This window comes from Hylobates moloch, unplaced genomic scaffold (genome assembly GCF_009828535.3).
Source record: "Hylobates moloch isolate HMO894 unplaced genomic scaffold, HMol_V3 SCAFFOLD_12, whole genome shotgun sequence".
Lineage (NCBI taxonomy): Eukaryota > Metazoa > Chordata > Mammalia > Primates > Hylobatidae > Hylobates > Hylobates moloch.
In genome coordinates this window covers 41999627-42016122 of record NW_026652287.1, presented here as the reverse complement: position 1 = coordinate 42016122, position 16496 = coordinate 41999627, and the positions used below count along the sequence as shown (strand labels likewise).

The 16496-nt window shown below is 46.6% G+C and overlaps 1 protein-coding gene across 1 annotated transcript in view; it reads left to right on the top strand.

Annotated features, from left to right (window-relative positions):
* MUC16 (mucin 16, cell surface associated) overlaps positions 1-16496 on the top strand; it is a 220729-nt gene that overhangs the window by 81906 nt on the left and 122327 nt on the right. The window contains exons 5-6 of the mRNA XM_058425754.1: positions 3471-12788; positions 14573-14677. Of these exons, the coding sequence (XP_058281737.1) occupies positions 3471-12788; positions 14573-14677 (9423 nt within the window). The remainder of the gene's footprint in view (positions 1-3470; positions 12789-14572; positions 14678-16496) is intronic.

Below are 16496 nucleotides of genomic sequence, written 5' to 3'. Positions count from 1 at the left end.
CATTAGTTATTTTTCCTGATCCTCTCCCTCCTCCCACCCTCTACCCTCCAATAGGCCCCTAATTAAACTAAAGAGCTTCTGCACAGTAAAGGAAACTATCAACAGAGTAAACAGACAACCTACAGAATGGGGGAAAAGCTTTACAAACTTTGCAACTGACAAAGGTCTAATATCCAGCATCTAAAAGAAACGTGACGGGTGTGGTGGCTCACACCTGTGATCCCAGCACTTTGGCGGATCACCTGAGGTTGGGAGTTCGAGACCAGCCTAACCAACATGGAGAAAGCCCATCTCTACTAAAAATACAAAAATTAGCCGGGCGTGGTGCCGCATGCCTGTAATTCCAGCTACTCCAGGGGCTGAGGCAGGAGAATTGCTTGAACCCAGAAGGTAGAGATTGCAGTGAGCCGAGATTGCACCACTGCACTCCAGCCTGGGTGACAGAGCAAGACTCCACCTCAAAAAAAAAAAAAAAAGAAACATAAATGAATTTATAATAAAAAAACAGCAAAAAACAAAACAAACAAATAAAAAACATTAAAAAGTGGGCAAAGGACATGGTTCTTGAATCATTTTGACCTGGATAAAATTGGTAGCTCCTGAGTAGAAAAGAAGATTGGGAAAGCATGAGGAATGAATTATAGTTTCACTTACCCCACCCGCCTAGGGAAAAACTCAATTCCTAGGAGAGGTAGCTTAGAACCAAGGTGGGCCTCATCTTGAGAGAAATCCATGAGCCATGCCTATCTTAGTCTGTATTGCATTGCTTATAGCAGAACAGCTGAAACTGGGTAATTTACAAAGAAAAATAATGTATCTACTGCAGATATGGAGACTGGAAAGTTGAAATCCAGGGAAGCACACCTGGTGAGAGCCCTGTTGCTGGTGGGGGCTCTGTGGCATCCAGAGGTAGACAGGGCATCACACGTCAAGACAGCTGAGGGTGCTAATGTGGTAGCACAGGTCTCACTTCCTCTTTAAAGCTTTTCTTTCTTTCTTTTTTTTTTTTTTTTTGAGATGGAGTCTCACTCTGTCACCCAGGATGGAGTGCAGTGCTGCGATCTTGGCTCACTGCAACCTCCACCTCCCGGGTTCAAGTGATTTTCCTGTCTCAGCCTCCCGAGTAGCTGGGACCACAGGTGTGCACCACTATGCCTGGCTAATTTTTGTATTTTTTGTACAGACATGGTTTCACCATGTTGGCCAGGCTGGTCTCAAATTCCTGACTCCAAGTGATCCACCCCCCTCAGTCTCCCAAAGTGCTGGGATTACAAGCATGAGCCACCATGCCTGGCCTAAAACTTCTTTTAAAGCTACCAAGTCCCTTCCCATGATAGCCCACTAATCCATGGATTAGTCATGAATGGATTAATCTATTCATAGGGACAGAGCCCTCATCACCCAATCACCTCTTAAAGGCCCCACCTCTCAATACTGCCACACTGGGGATTAAGTTTCAGCACAGTTTTGGAGGGGACATTCAAATCATAGCAATGCCCAAAGTGAAAAATCTTCCCTGAACTTTTCCCTCAACAAAAACAGCCAGAGGTAGTGAGCTGCCAGGAAATTCTTTTTTTTTTTTTTCCTCTTCTGTCCTAAATCACCATCACTAGAACTTTACACGATTCAACCTCATTCTCTTCACCCTCTGGGTCATGATATTTTATTTATTTATTTATTTATTATTTTCTTGAGACAGACTCTCGCTCTGTTGCCCAGGCTGAAGTGCAGTGGTGTGATCTTGGCTCACTGCAACCTCCGCCTCCCGGGTTCAAGTGATTCTCCTGCCTCAGCCTCCCGAGCAGCTGGGATTACAGGCATGTGCCACCACACCCAGCTAATTTTTTGTATTTTTAGTAGAGATGGGGTTTCACCATATTAGCCAGGATGGTCTCCATCTCTTGACCTCGTGATCCGCCCACCTCAGCCTCCCAAAGTGCTGGGATTATGGGCATGAGCCACCTCGCCTGGCCGGCCAGGGTCATGAGATTTTAATCAAGAGCAACTGCCACTGATTCCTGAGAGTGCATCTGTGGGCCTCTGCTCTGGTCTGAACAGAAGTGCCGTGTCTTCTCTGACCTCCACTTCTCAATTCAAGAGCCTTAGCATCTGCCAGTATCACACACCAAGCGTTAGCTCCATCTCATGGGGTTGTAGGTAGGGGTTCCATCTGCATCTTTCTTTCTTTTTTTCTTTCTTTCCCTTCCTCCCTCCCTCCCTCCCTTCCTCCCTTTCTTTCCCTTTCTTTCTTCCTCCCTCCCTTCCTCCCTTCCTCCCTCCCTCTCTATCTCCTCTCTTTCTCTCTCTCTCCTTTCCTTCCTTCCTTCTTTCTTCTTTCTTTGTTTCTTTCTTTCTTTCTTTCTTTCTTTCTTTCTTTCTTTCTTTCTTATTTCTTTCTTTCTCTCGTCTCTTTTTCTTTCTCCTTCCTTCCTTCCTTCCTTCCTTCCTTCCTTCCTTCCTTCCTTCCTTTCTTCCTTCCTTCCTTCCATCCTTCCTTCTTTCTCTTTCTTTCTTTCTTTTTGAGACAGAGCTCTTATTGCCCAGGCTGGAGTGCAGTGGTGTGATCTTGGCTTACCACAACCTCTGCCTCCCGGGGTCAAGTGATTCTCCTGCCTCAGCCTCCCAAGTAGCTGGGATTACAGACACATGCCACCACACCCAATATTTATTTTTATTAAAAAATTTTTTTAATTGTTTTTAAAAAATTAAAAACAATTTTGTATTTTTAATAGAGATGGGGTTTCTCCATGTTGGTCAGGCTGGTCTCGAACTCCTAGCCTAAGGTGATCCTCCCACCTTGGCCTCCCAAAGTGCTGGGATTACAGGCATGAGCCACTGTGCCCGGCCTGGATCTTCGTTTCTAAGACATCACACACACACACACACACACACAGAGAGAGAGAGAGAGAGAGAGAGAGAGGATCATTAAGACATGATACGCTAAGAAATTCTATTCTGCAGACACTGAGAATCCATTAAAAAGTTTGAGGGAAGAATTGAGATCTTCAGGTGTTTGTTTGAGGAAATTGTCTGTGGTTGAACTATCCTTTCCTTTCTCTCCCTGAGATTTAGTCTTCTCAATCAGAAGGGTTGCACAATTCCCCCAACCTCCATACATACAGCAGCTCTACTAGACACAGGTTTTCCAGGTGAAATGCAGGGACCCCAGCCATATCTCCCACCCTGAGAAATTTTGGAGTTTTCAAGGAGCTCAGAAGCTCTGCAGAGACCACCCTCTCTGAAGGGATTGTTCTTAGACCTCCATCCAGAGGCAAATGTTGACCTGTCCATGCTGAAACCCACAGGCCTTCCTGGGTCATCTTCTCCCACCCACTCCTTGATGACAGGGAGCAGGAGCACTAAAGCCACACCGGAAATGGATTCAGGACTGACAGGAGCCACCTTGTCACCTAAGACAGCTACAGGTGCAATCGTGGTGATGGAACATACTCTGCCCTTTACTTACCCAGATAAGAGCTTGGCCAGTCCTGCATCATCGGTCGTGGGAAGAACCACCCAGTCTTTGGGGGCGATGTCCTCTGCTCTCCCTGAGTCAACTTCTAGAGGAATTGCACACTCCGAGCAAAGAACCAGCCCATCACTGAGTCCCCAGGTCAATGGAACTCCCTCTAGGATCTCCCCTGCTACAAGCGTGGTTTCAGGATTGAGTTCCCCAAGGACCAAGACCAGTTCCACAGAAGGAAATTTTACCAAAGAAGCATCTACATACACACTCACTGTAGAGACCACAAGTGGCCCAGTCACTGAGAAGTACACAGTCCCCACTGAGACCTCAACAACCGAAGGTGACAGCACAGGGACCCCCTGGGACACAAGATATATTCCTGCAAAAATCACATCTCCAATGGAAACATTTGCAGATTCAACTGCATCCAAGGAAAATGTCCCAGTGTCTGTGACTCCAGCTGAGACCACAGTTACTGACTCACATACACCAGGAAGGACAAACCCATCATTTGGGACAGTTTATTCTTCCTTCCTTGACTTATCGTCTAGAGGGACCCCAAATTCCAGAGGTGGAACAAGCCTGGAACTGATTCCATCAACCACTGGATATCCCTTCTCCTCTCCTGAACCTGGCTCCACAGGACACAGCAGAATAAGTACCAGTGGGCCTTTGTCATCATCTGCTTCAGTTCTCGATAATAAAATATCAGAGACCAGCATATTCTCAGGCCAGAGTATCACCTCCCCTCTGTCTCCTGGCATGCCCGAGGCTAGAGCCAGCACCATGCCCAACTCAGCTATCCCTTTTTCCATGACACTAAGCAATGCAGAAACAAGTGCCAAAAGGGTCAGAAGTACAATTTCCTCTCTGGGGACTCCATCTACATCCACAGAGCAGACAGCAGAGACTATCCTTACCTTCCGTGCCTTCGCTGAGACCACGGATATACCCAGCACCCACATAGCCAAGACTTTGGCTTCAGAATGGTCAGGGAGTCCAGGTACCCTTGGTGGCACCAGCACTTCAGCGCTGACAACCACATCTCCACCTCCCACTTTAGTCTCAGAGGAGACCAACACCCATCACTCCACGAGTGGAAAGGAAACAGAAGGAACTTTGAATACATCTATGACTCCACTTGAGACCTCTGCTCTTGGAGAAGAGACTGAAATGACTGCCACCTTGGTCCCCACTCCAGGTTTTACCACTTTTGACAGCAAGATCAGAAGTCCATCTCAGGTCTCTTCATCCCACCCAACAAGAGAGCTCAGAACCACAGGCAGCACCTCTGGGAGGCAGAGTTCCAGCACAGCTGCCCACGGGAGCTCTGACATCCTGAGGGCAACCACTTCCAGCACCTCAACAGCATCATCGTGGGCCAGTGAAAGCACAGCTCAGCAATTTAGTGAACCCCAGTACACACAGTGGGTGGAGACAAGTCCTAGCATGAAAACAGAGAGACCCCCAGCATCAACCAGTGTGGCAGCCCCTGTCACCACTTCTGTTCCCTCAGTGATCTCTGGCTTCACCACCCTGAAGACCAGCTCCACAAAAGGGATTTGGCTTGAAGAAACATCTGCAGACACACTCATTGGAGAATCCACAGCTGGCCCAACCACCCATCAGTTTGCTCTTCCCACTGAGGTTTCAATGACAGGAGGCAGCAGCACCAGGGGAAGCCAGGGCACAACCCACCCACTCACCAGAGCCACAGCGTCATCTGAGACATCTGCAGATTTGACTCTGGCCATGAACGGTGTCCCAATCTCCGTGTCTCCAGCAGTGAGCAAGACGGCTGCTGGCTCAAGTCCTCCAAGAGAGACAAACCCATCATATACATCGTATACAATGGTTTCTTCTGTCATCCCTGAGACATCATCTTTAGAGTCCCCAGCTTCTAGGGAAGGAACCAGCCTGCGACTGACTCCATTAAACACTAGACATCCCTTCTCTTCCCCTGAACCAGACTCTGCAGGACACACCAAGATAAGCACCAGCATTCCTCTGTCGTCATCTGCTTCAGTTCTTGAGGATAAAGTGTCAGCAATCAGCACATTCTCACACCACAAAGTCACCTCATCTATGACCACAGGGACTCCTGAAATCTCAACAAAGACAAAGCCCAGCTCAGCCATTCTTTTCTCCATGACCCCAAATAATGCAGCAACAAGTCCTGAAAGAGTCAGAAATGCAACTTCCTCTCTGACTCACCCATCTCCATCAGGGGAAGGGACAGCAGGGAGTGTCCTCACCCTCAGCACCTCTGCTGAGACTACAGACTCACCTAGCATCCACCCAACTGGGACACTGGCTTCAGAATGGTCAGAGAGTCCTCGCACTCTCAGCCTCCCAAGTGTCTCTGGAGTGAAAACCACATTTTCTTCATCTACTCCTTCCACTCATCTATTTACCAGTGGAGAAGAAACAGAGGAAACTTTGAATCCATCTGTGTCTCAACCTGAGACTTATGTTTCCAGAGTAAGTGCTGGCACGTTGGCCAGCACCTCTGTCTCCACCCCAGTATTCCCCGCCATGGACACCTGGACTACACATTCAGCTCAGTTCTCTTCATCCCACCTAGTGAGTGAGCTCAGAGCCAAGAGCAGTACCTCAGTTACAAACTCAACCGGTTCAGCTCTTCCTAAAATATCTCACCTCTCTGGGACAGCAGCAATGTCACAGACCAATACAGGCATGTTTAGTGACTCTGCTGCAGCCCAAAGCACAACTTGGCCAGAGACTAGTCCCAGATTCAAGACAGGGTTACCTTCAGCAACAACCACTGTTTCAACCTCTGCCACTTCTCTCTCTGCTACTGTAATGGTCTCTAAATTCACTTCTCCAGTAACTAGTTCCACGGAAGCAACTTCTATCAGGGAACCATCAACAACCATCCTCACAACAGAGACCACGAATGGCCCAGGCACTATGGCTATGGCTTCTACCAGCATCCCAGTTGGAAAGGGCTACATTACTGAAGGAAGATTGGACACAACCCATCTGCCCATTGGAACCACAGCTTCCTCTGAGACATCTACGGATTTTACCATGACTAAAGAAAGTGTCTCAATGGCAGTATCTCCATCTCAGTCCAGGGATGCTGCTGGCTCAAGCACTCCAGGAAGGACAAGCCAATTGGTTGGCATGTTTTCTGACGATGTCTATCATTTAACATCTAGAGAAATTACAATACCTAGAGATGGAACAAGCTCAGCTCTGACTCCACAAATGACTGCAACTCGCCCTCTATCTCCTGATCCTGGCTCTGCTAGAAGCACCTGGCTTGGCATCTTGTCCTCATCTCCTTCTTCTCCTACTCCCAAAGTCACAATGAGCTCCACATTTTCAACTCAGAGAGTCACCACAAGCATGATAATGGACACAGTTGAAACTAGTCAATGGAACATGCCCAACTTACCTTCCACGACTTCCTTGACACCAAGTAATATTCCAACAAGTGGTGCCATAGGAAAAAGCACCCTGGTTCCCTTGGACACTCCATCTCCAGCCACATCAATGGAGGCATCAGAAGGGGGAGTCCCGACCCTCAGCACCTACCCTGAATCAACAAACACACCCAGCATCCGCCTTGGAGCACACGCTAGTTCAGAAAGTCCAAGCACCATCAACTTTACCATGGCTTCAGTAGTAAAAACTGGCTCTTACACGCCTCTCACCTTCCCCTCAATAGAGACCCACATTCATGTATCAACAGCCAGAATGGAGACAGATGAAATTGCTTACTCTTCTGGGTCTTCACCTGAGATGACAGCTCCTGGAGAGACTAACACTGGTAGTACCTGGGCCCCCACCACCTACATCACCACTACGGATCCTAAGGATACAAATTCAGCTCAGGTCTCTACACCCCACTCAGTGAGGACACTCAGAACCACAGAAAACCATCCAAAGACAGAGTCCACCACCCCAGCTGCTTACTCTGGAAGTCCTAAAATCTCAAGTTCACCCAATCTCACCAGTCCGGCCACAAAAGCATGGACCATCACAGACACAACTGAACACTCCACTCAATTACATTACACAAATTTGGCAGAAAAATCATCTGGATTTGAGACACAGTCAGCTCCAGGTCCTGTCTCTGTAGTAATCCCTACCTCCTCTACCATTGGAAGCAGCACATTGGAACTAACTTCTGATGTCCCGGGGGAACCCCTGGTCCTCGCTACCAGTGAGCAGACCACAATCACTCTCCCCATGGCAACATGGCTGAGTACCAGTTTGACAGAGGAAATGGCTTCAACAGACCTTGATATTTCAAGTCCAAGTTCACCCATGAGGACATTTGCTATTTTTCCACCTATGTCCACACCTTCTCATGAACTTTCAAAGTCAGAGGCAGATACCAGTGCCATTAGAAATATAGATTCAACCACGTTGGATCAGCACCTAGGAATCAGGAGTTTGGGCACAACTGGGGACTTAACAACTGTTCCTATCACCCCACTGACAACCACGTGGACCAGTGTGATTGAACACTCAACACAAGCACAGGACACCCTTTCTGCAACGATGAGTCCTACTCGTGTGACACAGTCACTCAAAGATCAAACATCTATACCAGCCTCAGCATCCCCTTCCCATCTTACTGAAGTCTACCCTGAGCTCAGGACACAAGGGAGAAGCTCCTCTGAGGCAACAACTTTTTGGAAACCATCTACAGACACACTCTCCAGAGAGACTGAGACTGGCCCAACAAACATTCAATCCACTCCACCCATGGACAACACAACAACAGGGAGCAGTAGTAGTGGAGTCACCCTGGGCACAGCCCACCTTCCCATAGGAACATCCTCCCCAGCTGAGACATCCACAAACATGGCACTGGAAAGAAGCAGTTCTACAGCCACTGTCTCTATGGCTGGGACAATGGGACTCCTTGTTACTAGTGCTCCAGGAAGAAGCATCAGCCAGTCATTAGGAAGAGTTTCCTCTGTCCTTTCTGAGTCAACTACTGAAGGAGTCACAGATTCTAGTAAGGGAAGCAGCCCAAGGCTGAACACACAGGGAAATACAGCTCTCTCCTCCTCTCTTGAACCCAGCTCTGCTGAAGGAAGCCAGATGAGCACAAGCATCCCTCTACCCTCATCTCCTACAACTCCTGATGTGGAATTCATAGGGGGCAGCACATTTTGGACCAAGGAGGTCACCACAGTTATGACCTCAGACATCTCCAAGTCTTCAGCAAGGACAGAGTCCAGCTCAGCTACCCTTATGTCCACAGCTTTGGGAAGCACTGAAAATACAGAAAAAGAAAAACTCAGAACTGCCTCTACGGATCTTCCATCTCCAACTCCATCAATGGAGGTGACACCATGGCATTCTCTCACTCTCAGTAATGCCCCCAAGACCACAGATTCACTTGACCTCAGCCATGGGGTGCACACCAGCTCTGCAGGGACTTTGGCTACTGACAGGTCATTGAATACTGGTGTCACTAGAGCCTCCAGATTGGAAAACGGCTCCGATACCTCTTCTAAGTCCCTGTCTATGGGAACCAGCACTCATACTTCCATGACTTACACAGAGAAGAGTGAAGTATCTTCTTCAATCCATCCCCCACCTGAGACCTCAGCTCCTGAAGCAGAGACCACTTTGACTTCCACTCCTGGAAACAGGGCCATAAGCTTAACATTGCCTTTTTCATCCATTCCAGTGGAAGAAGTCATTTCTACAGACATAACCTCAGGACCAGACATTAACTCAGCACCCATGACTCATTCTCCCATCACCCCACCAACAATTGTATGGACCAGTACAGGCACAATTGAACAGTCCACTCAATCACTACATGCAGTTTCTTCAGAAAAAGTTTCTGTGCCGACACAGTCAACTCCATATGTCAACTCTGTGGCAGCGTCTGCTTCCCCTACCCATGAGAATTCAGTCTCTTCTGGAAGCAGCACATCCTCTCCATATTCCTCAGCCTCACTTGAATCCTTGGATTCCACAATCAGTAGGAGGAATGCAATCACTTCCTGGCTATGGGACCTCACTACATCTCTCCCCACTACAACTTGGCCAGGTACTAGTTTATCTGAGGCACTGTCCTCAGCTCATTATGGGGTTTCAAACCCAAGTTCAACTACGACCGAATTTCCACTCTTTTCAGCTGCATCCACATCTGCTGCTAAGCAAAGAAATTCAGAAACAGAGACCCATGGTTCCCAGAATACAGCTCCAAGTACTTTGAACACTGATGCATCCTCAGTCACAGGTCTTTCTGAGACTCCTGTAGGGGCAAGTGTCAGCTCTGAAGTCCCTCTTCCAATGGCCATAACTTCTAGATCAGTTGTTTCTGGCCTTACATCTGAGAGTACTGCTAACCCGAGTTTAGGCACAGCCTCTTCAGCAGGGACCAAATTAACTAGGACAATATCCCTGCCCACTTCAGAGTCTTTGGTTTCCTTTAGAATGAACAAGGATCCATGGACAGTGTCAATCCCTTTGGGGTCCCATCCAACTACTAATACAGAAACAAGCATCCCAGTAAACAGTGCAGGTCCAACTGGCTTGTCCACAGTAGCATCAGATGTAATTGACACACCTTCAGATGGGGCTGAGAGTATTTCCACTGTCTCCTTTTCTCCCTCCCCTGATACTGAAGTGACAACTATCTCACATTTCCCAGAAAAGACAACTCATTCATTTAGAACCATTTCATCTCTCACTCCTGAGTTGACTTCAAGAGTGACACCTACTCCTGGGGATTGGATGAGTTCGGCTATGTCTACAAAGCCCACAGGAGCCAGTCCCTCCATTACACTGGGAGAGAGAAGGACAATCATCTCTGCTGCTCCACCCACTTCCCCTATAGTTCTCACTGCTAGTTTCACAGAGACCAGCACAGTTTCACTGGATAATGAAACTACAGTAAAAACCTCAGATATCCTTGATGCACGGACAACAAATGAGCTCCCCTCAGATAGCAGTTCTTCTGATCTGATCAACACCTCCATAGCTTCTTCAACTATGGATGTCACTAAAACAGCCTCCGTCAGTCCCACTAGCATCTCAGAAATGACAGCAAATTCCTCCCCATCTCTCTTCTCTTCAGATAGATCCCAGGTGCCCACATCTACAACAGAGACAAATACAGCCACCTCTTCATCTGTTTCCAGTAACACCTATTCTCTTGATGGGGGCTCCAATGTGGGTGGCACTCCATCCACTTTACCACCCTTTATAATCACCCACTCTGTCGAGACAAGCTTGGCCCTATACGCCTGGTCTAGACCAGTAGGAACTTTCAGCACCATGGTCAGCACTGACACTGCCGCCGGAGAAAATCCTACCTTTAGCAATTCTGTGGTGACTTCTGTTCCAGCACCAGGTACATGGACCAGTGTAGGCAGTACTACTGACTTACCTGCCATGGGCTCTCTCAAGACAAGTCCTGCAGGAGAGACACACTCACTTCCAGCATCAACTATTGAACCAGCCACTGCCTTCACTCCCCATCTCTCAGCAGCAGTGGTCACTGGATCCAGGGCTGCATCAGAAGCCAGTCTTCTCACTATGAGTGAAAGCAAAGCCATTCATTCTTCACCACAGACCCCAACTACACCCATGTCTGGAGCAAGCTGGGAAACTTCAGCTACTCCTGAGAGCCTTTTGGTAGTCACTGAGACTTCAGACACAACACTCACCTCAAAGATTTCGGTCACAGATACCATCTTGTTTTCAACTGTGTCCACACCACTTTCTAAACTTCCAAGTACAGGGACTCTCTCTGGAGCTTCCTTCCCTACTTTACTCCCGGACACTCCAGCCATCCCTCTCACTGCCACTGAGCCAACAAGTTCATTAGCTACATCCTTTGATTCCACCCCAGTGGTGACTATAACTTCAGGTAGTCTTGGCACAGTCCCAGAGACTACCCTGACCATGTCAGAGACCTCAAACGGTGATGCACTGGTTCTTAAGACAGTAAGTAACCCAGATAGGAGCATCCCTGGAATCACTATCCAAGGAGTAGCAGAAAGTCCACTCCATCCTCCTTCCACTTCCCCTTCTAGGATTGTTGCTCCACGGAACACAACCTATGAAGGTTCAACCACTGTGGCACTTTCTACTTTGCCTGCAGGAACTACTGGTTCCCTTGTATTCAGTCAGAGTTCTGATAACTCAGAGACAACGGCTTTGGTGGGCTCATCAGCTGGGCTTGAGAGGCCATCTATGATGCCACTAACCACAGGAAGCCAGGGTTTGGCCAGCTCTGGAGGAATCAGAAGTGGGTCCACTCACTCAACTGGAACCAAAACATTTTCTTCTCTCCCTCTGACCATGAACCCAGGTGAGGTTACAGCCATGTCTGAAATCACCACGAACAGACTGACAGCTACTCAATCAACAGCACCCAAAGGGATACCTGTGAAGCCCACCAGTGCTGAGTCAGGACTCCTAACACCTGCCTCTGCTTCCTCAAGCCCATCAAAGGCCATTGCATCACTGACTACAGCTCCCCCAATGTGGGGGATCCCACAGTCCACCTTGACCTTTGAGTTTTCTGAGGTCCCAAGTTTGGATACTAAGTCCGCTTCTTTACCAACTCCTGGACAGTCCCTGAACACCATTCCAGACTCAGATGCAAGCACAGCATCTTCCTCACTGTCCAAGTCTCCAGAAAAAAACCCAAGGGCAGGGATGATGACTTCCACAAAGGCCATAAGTGCAAGCTCAGTTCAATCAACAGGTTTTACTGAAATCCCTGAGGGATCTGTCTCCTCTTCTGTGGCAGGGCACGAACCCAGAGTCCCCACTTCAGGAACAGGGGACCCTAGATATGCCTCAGAGAGCATGTCTTATCCAGACCCAAGCAAGGCATCATCAGCTATGACCTCGACCTCTCTTGCATCAAAACTCACAACTCTCTTCAGCACAGGTCAGGCAGCAAGGTCTGGTTCTAGTTCCTCTCCCATAAGCCTACCCACTGAGAAAGAAACCAGCTTCCTTTCCCCCACTGCATCCACCTCCAGAAAGACTTCACTCTTTCTTGGACCTTCCAAGGCAAGACATCCCAACACACTGGTGCATCTTCAGACTTCAGCTCTGACACTTTCTCCAACATCCACTCTAAATATGTCCCAGGAGGAGCCTCCTGAGATAACCTCAAGCCAGACCACTACGGAAGAAGAGAGCACAACAGCTGAAACACAGATGTTAACCTTCATACCATCTGAGACCCCGACATCCTTGTTACCTGTCTCTTCTCCCACAGAACCCACAGCCAGAAGAAAGGGTTCTCCAGAAACATGGGCAAGCTCTATTTCAGTTCCTGCCAAGACCTCCTTGGTTGAAAGTAAGAATGCCCTGCTCCTTCCCCAAGTGTCCTGGGGATGAATCTGGAAATAAATTACATATTTTTTATTTTTTAAACATTTACATTGAAAATATAAATATTTTAGGTTCAGGGAACATGTGCAGGTTTGTTATATAGGTAAATGGCATGTCACGGGGCCTTGGGGCACAGATTACATCATCAGCCAGATAATAAGCCTAGTACCTGATTGGTAGATTTTTTTTTTAATCTTCTCCCTTCTCCCAGTCTCCACCCTCAATTCACATGTCTGCATGTGTACTCAAGGTTTAGTTCCCACTTATAAGTGAGAACATGCGGTATTTGTAAACTACATCTTTATTTTTGCTAACCTCGAACTGAAATTTAGCATTTGTTGTATTGATGCATAGAGGTAACAAAACAAACCACATTAATCCTAGTGGTGCCTGTGCCTTTGCCAACAACAGAAATTCCGGACACTTTCATATCCTATGACAGTTGTTGCAAGCACTTTTAAAAATCATGTATTACTTTATTCATAATTATGGTGGTTATTAGACTTTTCAATGGATCTTATTTAATGAGTTAGTTAAAGAAGTGCCTGTATTAGTGTATTACATTTGTTTATTAAGATCTTGATAACGACATTTCAATATAATCATTTCCTTTGTTTTTTAAACTTTAGATTCAGGGGTCTATGCGCAGGTTTGTTATGTGGATATACTGCATAATGGTGAGGTTTGGCTTCTAGTGGACCCATCGGCCAAACAGTGAATGTTGTACCCAATAAGTACTTTTTCAATCCTCACTTCGCTCCCAGCCTCCTCTATTTTGGAGTCCCAGTGTCTATTATTTCTATCTTTACATCCACATGTACCCATTGTTTAGCTCCCACTTATAAATGAGAACGTGCAGTATTTAATTTTCTGCTTTTGAGTTATTTTGCTTAGGATGATGGGCTTTGGCTCCATCCATGTTGCTTTAAAGAACATGATTTCATTCTTTTTATGGCTGCATAATACTCCAAGGTGTACGCGTACCAGATTTTCTTTACCAACAATGATTTCCTTTGTAATCTAATACTTTATATTGTTATTTTATGTTTTATTCTATATTTTTATTTTAATTTATAAAGGAATTCATATGGTTCACAAGCCTATCAAAGGGACCTATAATAAAAAGAGGTTAAGAATCCATGCTCTAAACAGAATATTACTCCATTTTATTTCATTTATTTTTAAAGAGACAGTCTCACTCTGTCATCCAGGCTGGAGTGCAGTGGAGCGATCATAGCTCACTGCAACCCTGAACTCTTGGGCACAAGCAACTCTCCTGCTTCATCCTCCAGAGGAGCTGGGACTACAGGTGCACATCACCATGCCCAGCTAATTTTAAAAATTATTTTGTAGAGATGGTGTCGCGCTATCCTACCCACGCTGGTTTCAAACTCCTGGGCTCAGGCAATCCTCCCACTTTGATGTCCCAAAGTGTTGAGATTACAGGGGCAAGTCACTGTGCCTGGCCACTTGTCACATTTTAATTTGTGATTACTTATAAAATGAACCCCTTCCCATCTGAGATCTGTCGGTCTTTCTCGTGACGGTGCCTGGTGTCTGCTTTCTACCATGTCCTGTTAGACTAGTGTTTGATGGGAGGTCACCTGGGCAGCTGTCCAGCTCACTCACTGGGCTCTCGAGCCTCTGAGTTGAAGCAAAATAGAAAGATCAGTCAATGTAAAGAAAGCTCAAAAACTGACATTCTGAAGTAATGGATAGCTGAACCTTCCTATTGCCCTTTTCTTTCAGCAACTGATGGAACGCTAGTGCCCACCACAAAGATGTCAAGCCAGGCAGCACAAGGAAATTCCACGTGGCCTGCCCCAGCAGAGGAGACGGGGACCAGTCCAGCAGGTAAATATAGATCTTGTTTCCGTTTCTGCTCTGCTAATGTCACCCAAGCCTTTTTTTCCTTTTCTTTCTTTTTTCTTTTCTTTCTTTTCTTCTCTTTTCTTTCCTTTCCTTTTCTTTTCTTTCTCTCCCTCTCTTTCTCTTTCTTTCTAAATTCTCTTTCTTTCTTTCTTTCTCTCTCTCTCTCTCTATCTCTCTTTCTTTCTTTCTCTTTTTCTTTTTAAATTTTTTATTTTTTTACTTTATTTTTTTTTTCACCCATGCCTTAAGGCCAATTTGGGCCACATAGTGAGACGCACCTCTCCAAAATAATTAAAAAAAAAAAAAACAATAAGTTGGGCACCGTGCAGGCCTGTAGTCCCAGCTACTCAAGAGGCCGAGGTGAGAGGATAGGTTGCTGCTGACTAAAAGTGCTGCTTATTGATTCTGGGAAGAAAAAATATACAGGGCTTCAGTTTTGTTATTTTATAAGTAAATGCTAGCAACTTTTCTTTTCTTTCTTTCTCTCTTTCTCTCCTCTCCTTCTCTTCTCTTCTTTCTTTCTGTCTCTCTTTCTCTCTCCTCTCCTTCTCTTCTCTTCTCTTTCTTCTCTTCTTTCTTTCTCTCTTTCGTTTTTGAGACACAGTCTCATTCTGTCACTCAGGCTGGAGTACAGTGGTGTATACTCACTGCAGTACTCACTGTACTCACTGCAGCCTCAAATTCCTGGGCTCAAGCTATCCTCTCACCTCAGCCTCCTGAGTAGCTGGGAAGCTGTCCAGCTCACTCATTGGGCTCTAGAGCCTCTGCACTATGCCCAGCTTATTGTTTTTTTTTTTTGTTTTTTTTTTTTTGTTGTTTTTTGTTTTTTTGTACAGAAGGGGTCTCACTATGTGGCCCAAGCTGGTCTTAAACTCCTGGCTCTAAGAGATCCTCCCACCTCAGCCTCCCAAAGTGCAGGGATTACAGGTGTGAGCCACTGTGCCCAGCCTAGACAGCATTTTTTTGTTTTTGAAACAAGGTTTCCCTCTATTGCCCAGGCTGGAGTGCAATGGCATGATCATGGCTCACTGTAGCCTCAGCCTCCCCAGTCTCAAGCAATCCTCCAACTTCAGCCTCCCCCAGCAGCTATAACTGCAGATAATAATCACCAATTAGCCTGGTTAATTGTGTGTGTATTTCTTAAATTTTTTATAGAGGTAGTTCTCACTATATTGCTTGGGCTGGTCTCAAACTCCTGGGCTCAAATGATTCACCTACCTTGGCCTCCGTAAGCACTGGGATTATAGGCTTGAGCCACCACACCTGGCAAGGACTAGGTTTTAAAATAGGTTCCTAGGCTGGGTGTGGTGGCTTACACCTGTAATCCCAGCACTTTGGGAGGCCGAGGCGGGCGGATCACAAGGTCAAGAGTTCGAGACCAGCCTGGCCAACATAGTGAAACCCTGTCTCTACTAAAAATACAAAAAATTAGCTGGGCATAGTGGCACACACCTGTAATCCCAGCTACTCGGGAAGCTGAGGCAGGAGAATCGCTTGAACCCGGGAGGCGGAGGTTGCAGTGAGCCGAGATCACGCCATTGCTCTCCAGCCTGGGTGACAGAGCGAGACTCCCATCTCAATAATAATAAAAAAAAATAGGTTCCTTTGACTGCTTGACACTCTTCTCTGAGGATATTGATTATTTTTTCCCAATAGATGTTACTAACTGAACACTTCTGTTGCTTCAACTTACTAATTTACATGATCAATAGCCAATTAATTCAGCAGGAGAGAATGCTACAGAGTCAATTCCTTCTGTACTTTCTTCTGCTCCAGAATGAAGGATCTTTCTAAATCAGAG